Source organism: Oncorhynchus tshawytscha, linkage group LG02, assembly GCF_018296145.1.
Source record: "Oncorhynchus tshawytscha isolate Ot180627B linkage group LG02, Otsh_v2.0, whole genome shotgun sequence".
NCBI classification, from domain to species: Eukaryota; Metazoa; Chordata; class Actinopteri; order Salmoniformes; family Salmonidae; genus Oncorhynchus; species Oncorhynchus tshawytscha.
In genome coordinates this window covers 70,455,865-70,470,353 of record NC_056430.1, presented here as the reverse complement: position 1 = coordinate 70,470,353, position 14,489 = coordinate 70,455,865, and the positions used below count along the sequence as shown (strand labels likewise).

The 14,489-nt window shown below is 44.6% G+C and overlaps 1 protein-coding gene across 4 annotated transcripts in view; it reads left to right on the top strand.

Moving 5' to 3' along the window:
* LOC112263593 (cytosolic purine 5'-nucleotidase) overlaps positions 1-14,489 on the top strand; it is a 28,351-nt gene that overhangs the window by 9,451 nt on the left and 4,411 nt on the right. For 2 of the 4 annotated variants that reach the window (XM_042303818.1, XM_042303820.1), the window contains exons 3-17: positions 916-989; positions 5,549-5,666; positions 6,044-6,139; positions 6,299-6,390; positions 6,604-6,661; positions 7,339-7,432; positions 7,710-7,763; positions 7,978-8,061; positions 8,552-8,593; positions 8,725-8,832; positions 10,300-10,366; positions 10,780-10,950; positions 13,004-13,055; positions 13,390-13,450; positions 13,975-14,151. In XM_042303818.1, coding sequence (XP_042159752.1) covers positions 916-989; positions 5,549-5,666; positions 6,044-6,139; positions 6,299-6,390; positions 6,604-6,661; positions 7,339-7,432; positions 7,710-7,763; positions 7,978-8,061; positions 8,552-8,593; positions 8,725-8,832; positions 10,300-10,366; positions 10,780-10,950; positions 13,004-13,055; positions 13,390-13,450; positions 13,975-14,151 — 1,348 coding nt within the window. Of the gene's footprint in view, positions 1-915; positions 990-5,548; positions 5,667-6,043; positions 6,140-6,298; positions 6,391-6,529; positions 6,662-7,147; positions 7,433-7,709; positions 7,764-7,977; positions 8,062-8,551; positions 8,594-8,724; positions 8,833-10,299; positions 10,367-10,779; positions 10,951-13,003; positions 13,056-13,389; positions 13,451-13,974; positions 14,152-14,489 lie in introns of those variants that run through there. The other 2 variants (XM_042303826.1, XM_042303828.1) reach the window with 2 other exon arrangements.

The window sequence follows — 14,489 nt, the reverse complement described above, 5'->3', positions numbered from 1 at the left end:
AAATCCTATGTGTAGCCTAATCTTTTTTTACAAGTTACTTTGCAGTATAAGTTGTTTTGTGGTAGTTTGTTCAAAAGCTGTAGGTAGCAGGCTAGGCTGCACTAACACGGAAAAGCCTAGAACCAGAGGAACAGAGATCTCTCTGACTGGAGCTGCCTGGCCTGGCCTGCCACTGGAGCTGCCTGGCCTGGCCTGCCACTGGAGTTGGCTGGATCAGAAAGTGTCAGGCAGGATATGCCAACAATGCCGACCACTCCGGCCATGCAGACCCCCCTACCGTGCCTTCAGATTTAACACTGGGGACAGTTGAGCTAGTTGAGGTGCCACCGTAAACATGCTGTCTATGCAGAATGGAGAGTCATGTTCATTAGGTACCAAACTGACTGATACAGGGATGGAACTTGTCCAATAAGAAATGCTCATTTTGTTGTCCATTGCAAAATGTTTTTCTATAGTGTGCACTTGTGAACCTACCCTGTAGGAAGCAATGCACTGTCTAAAGGCTAATAATGCCTTTTAAAAGGTTAAAAAGCTCAGACAGCGAGTCTAGCTGGCTAATACTCAAATTCCTATGTTTTCAAGACATGTGGGAACGTGCCTTGTAAGGCTAGATAAAATAGGAGCTTACTGACTTCATTATCTGTGCCAGATTGTTTCTAATATCTGTTTAGAGGCCATGCATATCAATTGTAGACGTTTGTTAGCCTATATTTCAAAATGAGAACCACGTGAGCCATCACTAGATGGCTAACATATGATTTAATCGCAGAAATACCTCTGCTCATTCTTCTGTGAGAGGCAATTTATCCTACTGTTCTCCTTGCACACAGAGGTAGAACTCTCTTGTATGTCTCTCAAAATCACTCTGAATCACATTCTGATTCTATCCTTCTGTTTCCTCCCTTATTTTTTTAGAGTTTTTGTAAACAGAAGCTTGGCCATGGAGAAGATTAAATGCTTTGGCTTCGATATGGATTACACTCTAGCCGGTAAGTGCACTACAGTCGCTGCCTTGGTCGTCAACACTTCTTTACAGTGTGTATGTGGGCGCCCTCAGCCCACCGTCACTACTTTAAAATGTAGGGTCAACTCTAGTTTGGTTGGCATAGCAACTAGTCGTCGGCCATATTGATTTCTCCTTCAGTGTTTGTTGACAAAGTACACCGGGTCAGAACAGGGGCTCACGTGTCATTCGATAAGCCCAGACCAGACTCACTGGGGACTAGGGGTGGTGGGTAGAAGGGCAGGGGAGGTGTAGGTTTCTTGGGGTACAGCGATGATGGAAAAAGGTGATGAGTTCTTCAGAAGGATACTGTAACGGAGGGAAATGCGTTAACTCAATCTGTAATCTGATTTAGATGTCAGTTTAGATGTATTGTTTTTAGACTTCTGTCATTGGAATATGCAAACAACAAAACTCTTTGACCTCAAGTGAATGGCTAAGACTATCCTCACTTTCTAAATATTAACTAGTACAGTTTCTCTGTATTTGACTAAGCAATAGTAAAAGAAAGTAGCAGTAATTTTCTAATAGTTTTCTAAGTGACAATAGGTTGTCTGTAATCCATTGACCTGACCGTCAACCACATGAAGGCTAAAGTCAGTTAGGGGACATCTCTTGACACAATGTCTAGATGATGGCGTTGACATGAGTCCGTGCCCGATTTGTAACCGCAAGGCGCACCAAAACCCTAGATGAGGTTCTCCCCAGTGACCGGCAGGAGGCTGAGGTGTCGCTGTGTCGTGCTCTGGCCAGGGAGGCCACAGCCCGTTCCTGCGGTCACAACTTGAGCGTTGAGTGAAGCGATACGATAGCGCTGGCATCTTGTAAACATCATCACTTGGTTGTGGACCGTCCCATATAAAGAGGCTACATGTCAACAGTTGAGCGTCCATAAAATCTGCCCTCAGATGATGGAAATGGGATATGGGCCGCGTGTTTGCGGGTACAAGCGATCCCCTTTCCCTAGGGATGACCCCCTCCTCAAAGTCACACACACACACTGTACTTCTGGATGAATTACCAACCCTCCATTTAGCTGAGTCACTGAAGCACGATTAGCTAGGTAGATAGCGTCTTGACCAATGGTGATAGTACTTGACACCTGAGGAGTCAGACCCCTCACTGGGTCGACTTCTCACGGCAGCAGGTAGGCTTTCCATTTGGTTTCTGTTTCTAGTGAGGATTTAAGAAGAGGGCTGTTAGGAGTTGTCCACAATTGTTTTCATACAACATGGTTACATGTACAACAAATCCTCTGACTGTAAATAGACCATAACCATACAGTCGTCCTATACGTTCGTATTAGGACCGTGATCTCTGGTCAGTGTTGGACCATGTTCCTCTATGATATATAGGCCTTCTGTCAATAGCTTTGTGTCACACAGAGGAGATCAAATGTCCTCCCGTCTATCCATGTCACTACGATACAGTATTTCCACATCAAGACCACGATGCCTGATAAAAGCAAAGGGCATTAGTTGAACCATGCCCTTTGATGATAGGTCATCCGTTATTAACTGTGGTTTATATCAAAGGTCGTGAAATCATCCACTGATGACAGCTCTGTCTGGCCTAACACTGTCCCTGCCCACTCGCCTCTGGCACATTACCGTGGTACCTAGATGCCCCCGGGCGACGCTGGCTGACACATCTGTCCTCGACGACTCGCTGTTCTGAAAACACAACATAGAGGCTTCACTGTACTGTAGTTCAAATATCACACACATATACACACACACACTGTTCTGAAAACAACCTAGTGAGAGACTCCACTGAGAAGCTCAAATGACACTGGAGCCACACTGTCGACCTGTTAGTTCTATGGGGCACGGGGTTATCGTTCACTGTTCTATTGTAGCATGGTGATTAGCCTGAAAGCCATTAGTTTTGGAATAAGCTAGACTATGCTATGCTAACTCTTAGCCTTTGGTAGAGCGGAGCCCAAGCTACTAATTTATGTTATTTTGACATGGTGTTGCTGTCTAATAAAGATACTGCTGTCTGAGTGACAGCGATGTCTGGACCCACCTCCGATACAGCTAGATAATTACTTAGGCCTATAATTAGCAACCAGGAAGTTGTCCAGAAGACACTTCATATGTCATAAGCTATGGCTACGATCCATATGGCACCCTATTCCCGATACAGTACACTTCTTTTGACCTGGTGCCATAGGGCTCTGGTCAAAATTAGTGCACTTTATTGGGAATAGGGTGCCATTTGGGATGAAGGCTGTTTATGTATCTGTAAATAGCACAGTCTAGTCCAATAGATTTACAGGTCTACGACCATGTTTTAGTTAAAGGGTAAAGTTGTTTACCCTTAGGTGAGGAGTATAGCTTACATTTGGAAAGAAATTGGCCCTGGAGGACTGTAAATTCTAGCCTGGTCACTCTCTCCTCTCTCTCACTCACACTCACACACACACACACACACACACACACGGCTTAAGGGGAGTACAATTATCTGTCAACGACTGCATCAGGAGAGGAGGATTTAATGGATCCCCAAGCTTAGTGTGTGTTTGTTACCAGGCTATAATTTACTACTTTTCAGTGTCACATTCGTCCCAAATGTAAGGTATACCCCTCGCCTATGAGTAAACAAATCAACTATTTCAACTTAAACATGGTCCCAGACCAGTAAATCTAATGGACTAGAACAGGGATGGGCCACGGAACAATTTCACCCCCCATCTCGCAACTTACTGTTGAGAGATTTAGAATAATAGAACACACAAGGTTCAATTTTGAAATGTCAGGGATTTTATTTTTTTTACATTTTTTATCGGTAAATTAGTCTAGCGTTCACCTGTTTAAACTTGTAGTAACCATGGCCAAATTAGCGACCGGGGTGGGGCCAGTTATCTTATTAAAAACGGCCTACTTTTCTGTTCGCCCCATGGAAAAATGTGTAGAATTGCTGAAATGTTTTGCTCGCAAGGTGGGGATGTGCAGACCCACTGCAACCCCTCATGATGAGTTCTGTTTTTCTGTGACCCCCACCCCCATCAACGTTTCCTATCCCTGGACTAGACTGTGCTATATATACAGACATAAATAGGCTGTGTGTGTGTGTTTCCACGCCTGTGTGTGTTTAAGCTAAAGCTGTCTGAAGGTCACAGCAGTGGACAGTGCAGAGAGAGAGAGCGAGCGAACTCTGCTCATCACCGGGCCAACCAAAGAGAGCTGATCAGGAAGGTGGCGGAGGGGAAAATGCTCTTAAAATAGGTTTCTTTGTAACAGCCACAGAGCTTAGGGAAATGGAGGCAGGGATGAGGGTAGGAAAGGTGGGAGGGGCTATTTGTATGGAGGAGTCTGGCCCAGAACTGTGCGACTCTTCGAGGCTGCAGCCCTGGGCATGATGCCCAGCACTCCTCTGCTTCGCTAGCTAGCCAGGGACACTGGAACACCACAGGGGATTTGAACTCACCAGAGAGCGAGGGAGAGAAAACACACAATTGGGCTAAGAAGCAAACACACAAATGGGTAAATGTGCGCATACACACATTACACCAAGATGGGTATTCACACTCGTGTGTGTGTGTGCACGCGCTAACTCAGTAAGACACATATTTGCCCAGGCCTATTCCTTCCACGTTTGGGGTCTCAGCACTAGCTAGCCTATCCCCACATTGTCCTTCCTGCTCCCTCTAAGCATCAGCCAAGTCCTCCCCTCCTGCAGCCTGACTGGACCTAATGTGGAAAAACACCCTTTATATGAATACCATCTGACAGAGCCTTCTTCCAATGTCAGTTAGCATTCTCATCGGCTGATAGGCCCCTCTGGCCCAGGCCTGGACATTGTATCCCTCTCTACTTTTCCCCTTCACCCATGGCTTGGCTCACCAGGCCTGGGGGATGTGTTCATTAGGCACCAAACGGCAGAAAACAGACTGAAACAGGGAGGGACTAAATGGACCTGCCCAGTAAGAAAGGCTTATTATCCTTTTCTGTTGCCCAACCTTGTAAACTGTTTTCTGTCATGTCCCCTAATGAACAGGGCCCTGGAGATGTCTGGTTGTTTGGCGTCTGAATGTCATCGTCTCCACGGGCCTCATTAGTATCAGAGTCCAGAGTTGAGCTATGGATCCTGTTTCTCCATGGATTAGATCCTAGGGTATTCAGGCCCCTGCGCTCGGTGTGTGTGTGCCCGGGCGTGTGCGTGCATGCACTTTAGGGGGAGAGGGGCCAGGCTATGTTATTACCAACAGTATCCCAGATATCCTGATGGTTAGAGTTCTTTTAAAAATACCTGTCTCGCGTTGCATCACGTCACCATGTCACGTTGCAATAGATAACGCGCTGTTGTCGAGGTGAATGGGTCCCCATTGGCTGGTTGAGGATCAATGGGAGGCTGCAATTTACAGAGTAGTCCGTTCGCAAACAGGCCATTAGACTTGACTTCCTCCTACGTCCTTCTCCTAAATGTATGGTGTCAGTGTAATTACGTGCCTGTATAGGCATCGGGGAGTGCTGATGTGTGACTCTGTATAGTCTACACCGGCTTGTGTTAAATGCTAACGTCTGTGTTTCTATTCTCCAGTGTACAAGTCTCCAGAGTATGAGTCCCTGGGCTTTGAGCTGACCGTGGAGCGCCTGGTCCACATCGGTTACCCCCAGGAGCTGCTCAGCTTCGTCTACGACCCTGCCTTCCCCACCAGGTGACCACACACACACACACAGACACAGACACAGACACACACACACACAAGGTGACCACCAATCACATCATACTGTTAATGTTGTTGCCATGGTGACGGCATTATACTGCTATATATATTTATTTATTTTAACTGGAAACGCTTTGATGTCAACGGGGCACCAGCTGTACTTTGTTACCAGGTACCTATTACCTATCACATCATGGTTGCCATGGTGAGGACGTTTTAATGCTATTTTTATACCTGGCTGCGTGGGTTTCTAATTTGGTCCTGGTTGTAGCTAGGTAGATTGTCTGATGGGCTTTTAAAGATCATGTATCAACCATTTCTAGATATTCTAACTGACTGAATGATGTTGTTTCTCTGTATTTCTTCAGAGGCCTGGTGTTTGACACCATGTATGGGAACCTGTTAAAGGTGGACGCCTACGGCAACATCCTGGTCTGTGTCCACGGCTTCAATTTCCTACGAGGGTAAATGGTGAACCCAACGCTCTCCTAACCTTCTCACAGTGTCCTCCCTACGTCCTCCTTCTCCCCGGATCATTGAGCGGGTTTTTGAAGGTTAGATCCCGGTCTACCTGCCAAGAAATTCTCCTGACATTGCATTTTCTTTTTCTCTTCTCTCCCCAGACCTGAAATACGGGAGCTATACCCGAACAAGTTCATCCAACGTGACGATACTGAACGTTTCTATATCCTCAACACTCTCTTCAACTTACCAGGTAGAAGGAGGAGAGATTCTGTCCATGCCAGAGCCATTTAATTATTTAAAAATGTGTTTATCTCCATCTAGATTCAACTGTCATTCATAAGAGGGACAAGCCCAGACATGCCCTCCATTTTGTCTGAGCACAGTTTGAGGCAAGGCCATGGAGTTCAACTCAACTTTATTGACACTCGATTGATTTTACAGTACAGTTTCCCTCTCTCTCCAGAGACCTACCTCTTTGCCTGCCTCGTGGACTTCTTCTCAAACTGTGACCGATATGCAAGGTAAGGAATCCCTAGTCACACTACCCACCTTATTTGTCTTGTGGGTTATATACAAATAATTCCTGGATATGACATGGCAACATTTGATAAGCCAATTAGACAACATGACAACAGGGTAGGTCCATATCTCCAAAAAAAATCCTCCAATAAGGAAGTACTTTAGCCCTAACCCTGTTAAGCCAGTGGAGCAAGATACTTTATTAGGATTACTCAGCTATCTGAATGATTATTGGTCTTCCATACTAATCATTCCACGAATGCATGCAGTAAACTTAATTCCAGATTTTCAGATTTCATTACTTTTATTATTTAAATTGCCCTGTAATGACTAATCATCTAGCATGATGTGATATCATGTCTATCGTCTCGATATAATTGTACAATCATTTGTTAGCGATAGTTTTAATGAATTCTTTGTGTGATGATGTGATCTGCAATGGAATGGCTGCATGTCTTCTCCTCTGAAACGAGTTGTTGGTCTTTTAGGGGGAGATTGCTTTCCTGTTTGGCTGGAAACCACCTCAAACAAGGGAAGACTATCCCATTTAAAAGCAAAACAAAAACAAAACAAAAAAATGTAGTGAAAATGGCTACTAGCGTTTTAAAAGCAAAGCTCTCTGTCTGGCCTTGGCCTGTCCACTGGCTCTGTGTGTCCCTCTCCTCCCCCCTTACCTCAGCTGTGAGACTGGCTTTAAAGATGGCGACCTCTTCATGTCCTTCAAGAGCATGTTCCAGGACATCCGCGACGCCGTCGACTGGGTCCACTTCAAGGTAGCGCGATGAGGAAGTCTATCACAGTGCAATCATTTGTTCACTTCAATTCACTTCACTTCCATTTCAAGGTGTTATATGGGGCGAAACGCCCAACGATTCTCTTTATCTTGAAGCATTCAGTTACTGGTTATCGTCGTGCTAATGGTATTTACCCTGAAAATGATTGACATGGTTTACAGTGAGTGTCATCATAAAGAAGACATATGATGTATAGATGTGAGCTTGTTATTTGTCGATGTATTTCAACCCATTTACCTGTAGTCCTGTCTTCCAGGGCACCCTGAAGGAAAAGACAGTAGAGAACCTTGAAAAGTACGTAGTGAGAGACGTAAGTACACACATGAACATTTTACCAGCCCCTTTAGCGCTCGACTTGTGTCGTATTCCTGCGGGAACACACTGGCACGACGACTTCAAAACCTGACGAGAAGTCAACATTTACTTTGTGTCTCTGTCTGTATGCCTGTACGAACGCACTGTGTATGATAATGGCTTTGTAATATTTAGTGTTCTCTCTCTCTCTCTCTCTCACTCACATCAAGGCAAAGCTGCCTCTCCTGCTGAGTAGAATGAATGAAGTAGCCAAGGTGTTCCTGGCCACCAACAGTGACTACAAATACACACACGTGAGTCCACAGTACTGACCACGCTAAGTGCCCCGGTCCACTGTTCTCACACACACACACACACACACACACACACACACACACACACACACACACACACACACACACACACACACACACACACACACACACACACACACACACACACACACACACACACACACACACACACACACACACACACACACACACACACACACACACAGGAATGGACGATTCACATGCACAGTAACAGACATCCTTCAGAGCCCAAAACAATAGTTAAGTCCTGCCTTTGTTAAACGTCCATGCAGAGCAACATTTAATATGCAAAGCAAACGCACACACAGCTTCACAAAACATGTCCTGGCAAACTGTCACGTTTGCATATGAAACTGGGGTGACGTGTTTGCGTACTGAACTGGGGCATATAGCTGCGGTATCTGTCCCAGTCACAAAGACATTTTAAATGAGATGACTAATAGACTCGTTATGTTTACTTTTCTCACAGAAGATCATGACATACCTGTTTGACTTCCCCCACGGCCCAAAGGTAAGAGAATCATATTCAACATTCATACACGGCATACTCCCTCAGACATGAAATCTTGTTAACATATATAGATGCATGTAGTTAACTATCGTCGGTATGCATTCACCAGAATCTGTGTGGTTGTGTTGCAGCACGGGACATCCCACCGGCCGTGGCAGTCCTACTTTGACCTGATTCTGGTGGACGCCAGGAAGCCTCTGTTCTTTGGAGAGGGAACGGTGCTCAGACAAGTCGACACAGTGAGTAATTACACCATCACACCTCTGTCAGAACACAGTGCCGAGACTTTTGAGTGTGGTAGCCTGATGGTGTGGTAGCCTGATAGCTATTCGGTCACACAATGTGAAGTACAACTTCTAAAGAATTATAATTTGAGCAAGTTGAGGTGACTAATCTGCTTGGAGTAATGGTCAAAGCATATTGATTCAACAGTAGCTAAGAGGAAAAGTCTGTCCATAATAAAGTGCTGCTCTGCCTTAACAACACTATCAACAATGTAGTTCCTACAGGCCCTGGGTTTGTCGCACCTGGACTACTGTTCAGTCTTCTGGTCAGGTGCCACATAAAGGGACTTAGGAAAATTGCAATTGGCTCAGAACAGGGCAGCACGGCTGGCCCTTGGATGTACACAGAGAGCTAATATTAATACTATGCATGTCAATCTCTCCTGGCTCAAAGTGGAGCAGAGATCGACTTCATCACTACTTGTACTTTGGCACACAGCTCGGACACCCATGCATACCCCACAAGACATGACACCAGAGGTCTCTTCACAGTCCAGAACAGACTATGGGAGGCGCACAGTACTACATAGAGCCATGACTACATGGAACTCTATTCCATGTCAAATAACTGATGCCAGCAGTATAATTAGATTTGAAAAAATATAATTAAAAAAACTGATAAATACACCTTATGGAACAGCGGAGTCATAGGCACAGACACATGCATACACACACACGATAACATGCGCACTATACACACACACGTACACATGGATTTAGTACTGTAATATGTGGTGGAGTAGGGCCCTGAGGGCACACAGTGTGTTGTGAAATCTGTGAATGTAACGGTAAAATGGTATAAACTGCCTTCATTTTGCGGGACCCCAGGAAGTGTAGCTGCTGCTTTGGCAGGAACTAATGGGGATCTATAATAAACCCCAGGAAGAGTAGCTGCTGCTTTGGCAGGAACTAATGAGGATCCATAATAAACCCCAGGAAGAGAAGATGCTGCTTTGGCAGGAACTAATGGGGATCTATAATAAACCCCAGGAAGAGAAGATGCTGCTTTGGCAGGAACTAATGAGGATCCATAATAAACCCCAGGAAGAGAAGATGCTGCTTTGGCAGGAACTAATGGGGATCTATAATAAACCCCAGGAAGAGAAGATGCTGCTTTGGCAGGAACTAATGGGGATCTATAATAAACCCCAGGAAGTGTAGCTGCTGCTTTGGCAGGAACTAATGGGGATCCATAATAAACCCCAGGAAGTGTAGCTGCTGCTTTGGCAGGAACTAATGGGGATCTATAATAAACCCCAGGAAGAGTAGATGCTGCTTTGGCAGGAACTAATGGGGATCTATAATAAACCCCAGGAAGAGTAGATGCTGCTTTGGCAGGAACTAATGGGGATCCATAATGAATACATATACTTGACATTGTTTTGCGGTGAGGCTACTGTTCCATGTGTTCTCTGGTGTTAGACGACAGGGCGGCTGAAGATCGGGACCTACACCGGACCCCTGCACCATGGCATCGTCTACTCTGGAGGTAAGATACCTGGGGACATGCACTGACTCACAGCACAAACCGCCAGACAGCCAGACAGCACTGCCAACTTCACAAATCATCTAACTAGCAGAGTACTTCTAAACATGATGGATCTCAGTTAACCTTTATTTAGCCAGCATATTCTTCTCAACAACGTTCACTGTTCTCCAGGGAGGTCTGGGTTCCCTAAAAACAAAACAATGGTATGAATCTGAAAAACAACGTGTTACAAATCTTTCATAAAACAACATCATCCAGTAACGTCTACATTTCAATATCTCTCTCTCTGTCTCTCTGTCTCTCTCTCTCTCTGTCTCTCTCTCTGTCTCTCTTGGTCTCTGTCTCTCTTGGTCTCTGTCTCTCTGTCTCTCTGTCTCTCTCTCGCCCTCTCTCTCTCTCGCCCTCTCGCCTAGGTTCTTCTGACATCGTGTGTGACCTGCTGGGGGCCAAGGGGAAGGACATCGTCTACATCGGAGACCACATCTTCGGGGACATCCTCAAGTCCAAGAAACGCCAGGGCTGGAGGACCTTCCTCGTCATCCCCGAGCTGGCCCAGGAGTTGCATGTCTGGACTGACAAGAGCTGTGAGTCACACTCGTAGTCTCACACGCAGTCACACACACACACAGTCACACACACAAAAGGACGGGTGGACATTCCCATCCTCTGTAGCTCAGTTGGTAGAGCATGGTGCTTGCAACGCCAGAATTATGGGTTCGGTTCCTGGGACCACCAGTACAGTACGTAAAATGTATGCAGGCGTGACGAAGTCGCTTTGGAGAAAAGCGTCTGCTAAATGGCACACAGTGCCTACAGAAAGTATTCGCACCCCTTGACTTGTACCACATTTTGTTGTGTTACAGCCTGAATTCAACATGGATTCAAATATTTTTTTCTCACCTATCTACACACAAAGCCCCATAATGACAAAGTGAAAACATTTTTGTGTTTTATTGAAAATTAAATACTGAAATATCTAATTTACATAAGTATTCACACCCTGAGCCAACACATGTTAGAATCATCTTAGGCAGTGATTACAGCCGTGAGTCTTTCTGGGTAAGTTTCTAAGAGCTTTGCACACCTGGGTTGTACAATATTTTCACATTTATTATTTTTAAAATTCTTTAAACTCTGTTAAATTGGTTGTTGATCATTGCTAGACAACCATTTTCAAGTCTTGTCATAACTGTAACTTGGCCACTCAGGAACATTCCATGTCATCTTGGTAAGCAACCCCAGTGTATATTTGGCCTGGTTTTAAATTATTGCCTTGCTGAAAGGTGAATTTGTCTCCCAGTGTCTGTTGGAAAGCAGACTGAACAAGGTTTTCCTCTAGCATTTTGCCTGTGCTTAGCTTTATTCCATTTATTCTTATGCTAAAAAAAAACTTCCTAGTCCTTGCCGATGACAAGCATACCCATAACAGGATGCAGCCACCACCATGCTTGAAAATATGAAGAGTGGTCCTCAGTAAAGTGTTGTGTTGGATTTCCCCCAAACTGTAACACTTTGTATTCAGGACAGAGTTAATTTCTTTGCCACATTTCTTGCAGTATTATTTCTTGCTGTTTTAGTTTCGTGCCTTATTGCAAACAGGATGCATATTTTTGAATCTTTTTTTTGTTCTGTACAGGCTTCCTTTTCACTCTGTCATTTGTTAGTATTGTGGAGTAACTGCACAGTTGTTGATCCATCCTTAGTTATCTCCTATCACAACCATTAAACTCTGTAACTGTTTTAAAGTCGTGGTGAAATCCCTGAGCGGTTTCCTTCCTCTCTGACAACTGAGTTAGGAAGGACACCTGTATCTTTGTAGTGACTGGGTGTATTGATACACCATCCAACGTGTAATTTAATAGTTTCACCATGCTCAAAGGGATATTCAATGTCTGCTTTTTCATTTTTACCCCTCTACCAATAGGTGCCATTCTTTGCGAGGCATTGGAAAACCTCCCTGGTCTTTGTGGTTGAATCTGTGTTTGAAATTCACTGTCGACTGAGGGACCTTATCGACTCTTCATTTTTAATTAATTTGTAAAAATGTCGTAACGTAATTCCACTTTGACAATAATAGGAAATTAGGTGTAGGCCAGTGACACACAATCTCAATTTAATCCATTTTAAATTCAGGCTGTAACACAACAAAATGTGGAAAAAGTCAAGGGGTATTAATTAGTCAAGGGGTGTTATATTATATTATATTAATATAATACCCCTTTTCAAGTTATATTATACACACACATTCATGCACAGGCACACACACACGCACACATACACAAATATAACTGTGACGTGTCATTGTAGCTGTAAAATGCCCTCGTAAACCTCTCAACGGCCTGTGAGTGACAGCGTGCCAGGGAGAGCCTCTCAACGGCCTGTGAGTGACAGCGTGCCAGGGAGAGGGGGAATGAGAAGGGAGGATAGAGGGGGAGAGTGAAAAAGCAACAGATGGAACACCTGTGATTAAGGGCGGTGGTGTAAAGTACTCTAAGTAAAAATACTTTAAAGCACTACTTACGTTGTTTTTTTTGTGGTATCTGTATTTTCTCCAGCGCTGAATTTAAGGGAGGAGGAGGGAAAGGGATGTTGTGACTGAGACTTACCCTGGCCTCCTTTTCCTCTTCTGTCTTACAGCGTTATTCGAGGAATTGCAGGGCCTGGACATTTTCTTGGCAGAGCTCTACAAGTGAGTACTGCACCGTCGGCTCCCTGTGTGTGTGTGTGTGTGTGTGTGTGTGTCCCTTGGGCCAAAGTCTGCAGGGTTTGCCCCATCGGTCTGATGATAACTGGCTTCAGTCAGACTTCAGCCCATTTAGAAACAGTCTATCTATGTAGGCCTGTCCCCTTCCTTCTTGCTCTTTATAATAGTGACTAGCACTGTCTTTACTCTCTCTCTTCCAATCCCCTTCTTCTCTACCTCTTTGCCCTCTCTAACCCATTATCTCTCTACCTCTGCCCTCTCTAACCCATTATCTCTCTACCTCTTTGCCCTCTCTAACCCATTATCTCTATCTCTCCAGGCATCTGGACAGCAGTAGTAATGAGAGACCTGACATCAGTGCTCTCCAGAGAAGGGTCAAGGTACAGATTCTACACATGTTTCCATAGCAACTACAGAAACATTATTCAATATGTCCACATGTGTCCCTGAATAGTTACAGGCTTCAGTTTAGTATTTAAACCAAATCACTCCCTACTTGTGGACTTACATGGTCTTACAACCCCTAAGTAAACTCCTGAAAATACTATGATCCTCCTCCCGTCCCATCGAAGGCTTGGATATACCGGAACACAAGACGCTGAATTTCCATTGTCCTCCTCGAGGAATTTTATATTTAACCAGGAAAATACCCTTGGATGTTAGAAACCTCTTTTTTTTTTTAGAAGGGGACCTGGCAAGAGGTCAGTAGGACGTAGGAAGTAGTCAGCAGGAAGTAGTTAGCGGGAAGTAGTCGGCATGTACACGTAACACGAGCACAATACCATACATGAAAACATATTTGACAATGGTCATCACATCACGTTCTTCCGTCGGAGCTTGAAATATTTCCCGATCGTCTTTTCGGGCTGAGTATCTAAACCCAGTGTTCTTCTCCCCTCCCCAGAAAGTGACCCATGACATGGACATGTGCTACGGCATGATGGGTAGTCTGTTCAGGTCTGGCTCCAGACAGACTCTGTTTGCCTCTCAGGTGATGCGCTATGCTGACCTGTACGCTGCCTCCTTCATCAACCTCCTGTACTACCCCTTCAGCTACCTGTTCAGAGCTGCTCACGTACTGGTGAGCCACTGTATTGAATTCCTTCTGTTGATTCCTGTTTACAACAACAAAAACAGGGAAGAAATGCAGCATTTATGGAATAAAATGTTAGAGACAATAGTGTAAGATACAGCCCCTTTCTTTTGCGAATTGGAAAACTGTAATTGTTAGAAATTGGATGGTTAAAAATATAGATGCACATGAATCAACATTTCCAGCTAGTTTAATAAAAAATATACAGTATTTGACTCTTATTAACTTAGACTGAACCCTTACATAGTCTGGCGCCCATCTAGCTGAAACAATGACAGGCAAAGTGACATTTGCATTACAGTTGGTATGTATGAGTTGGTATGTAT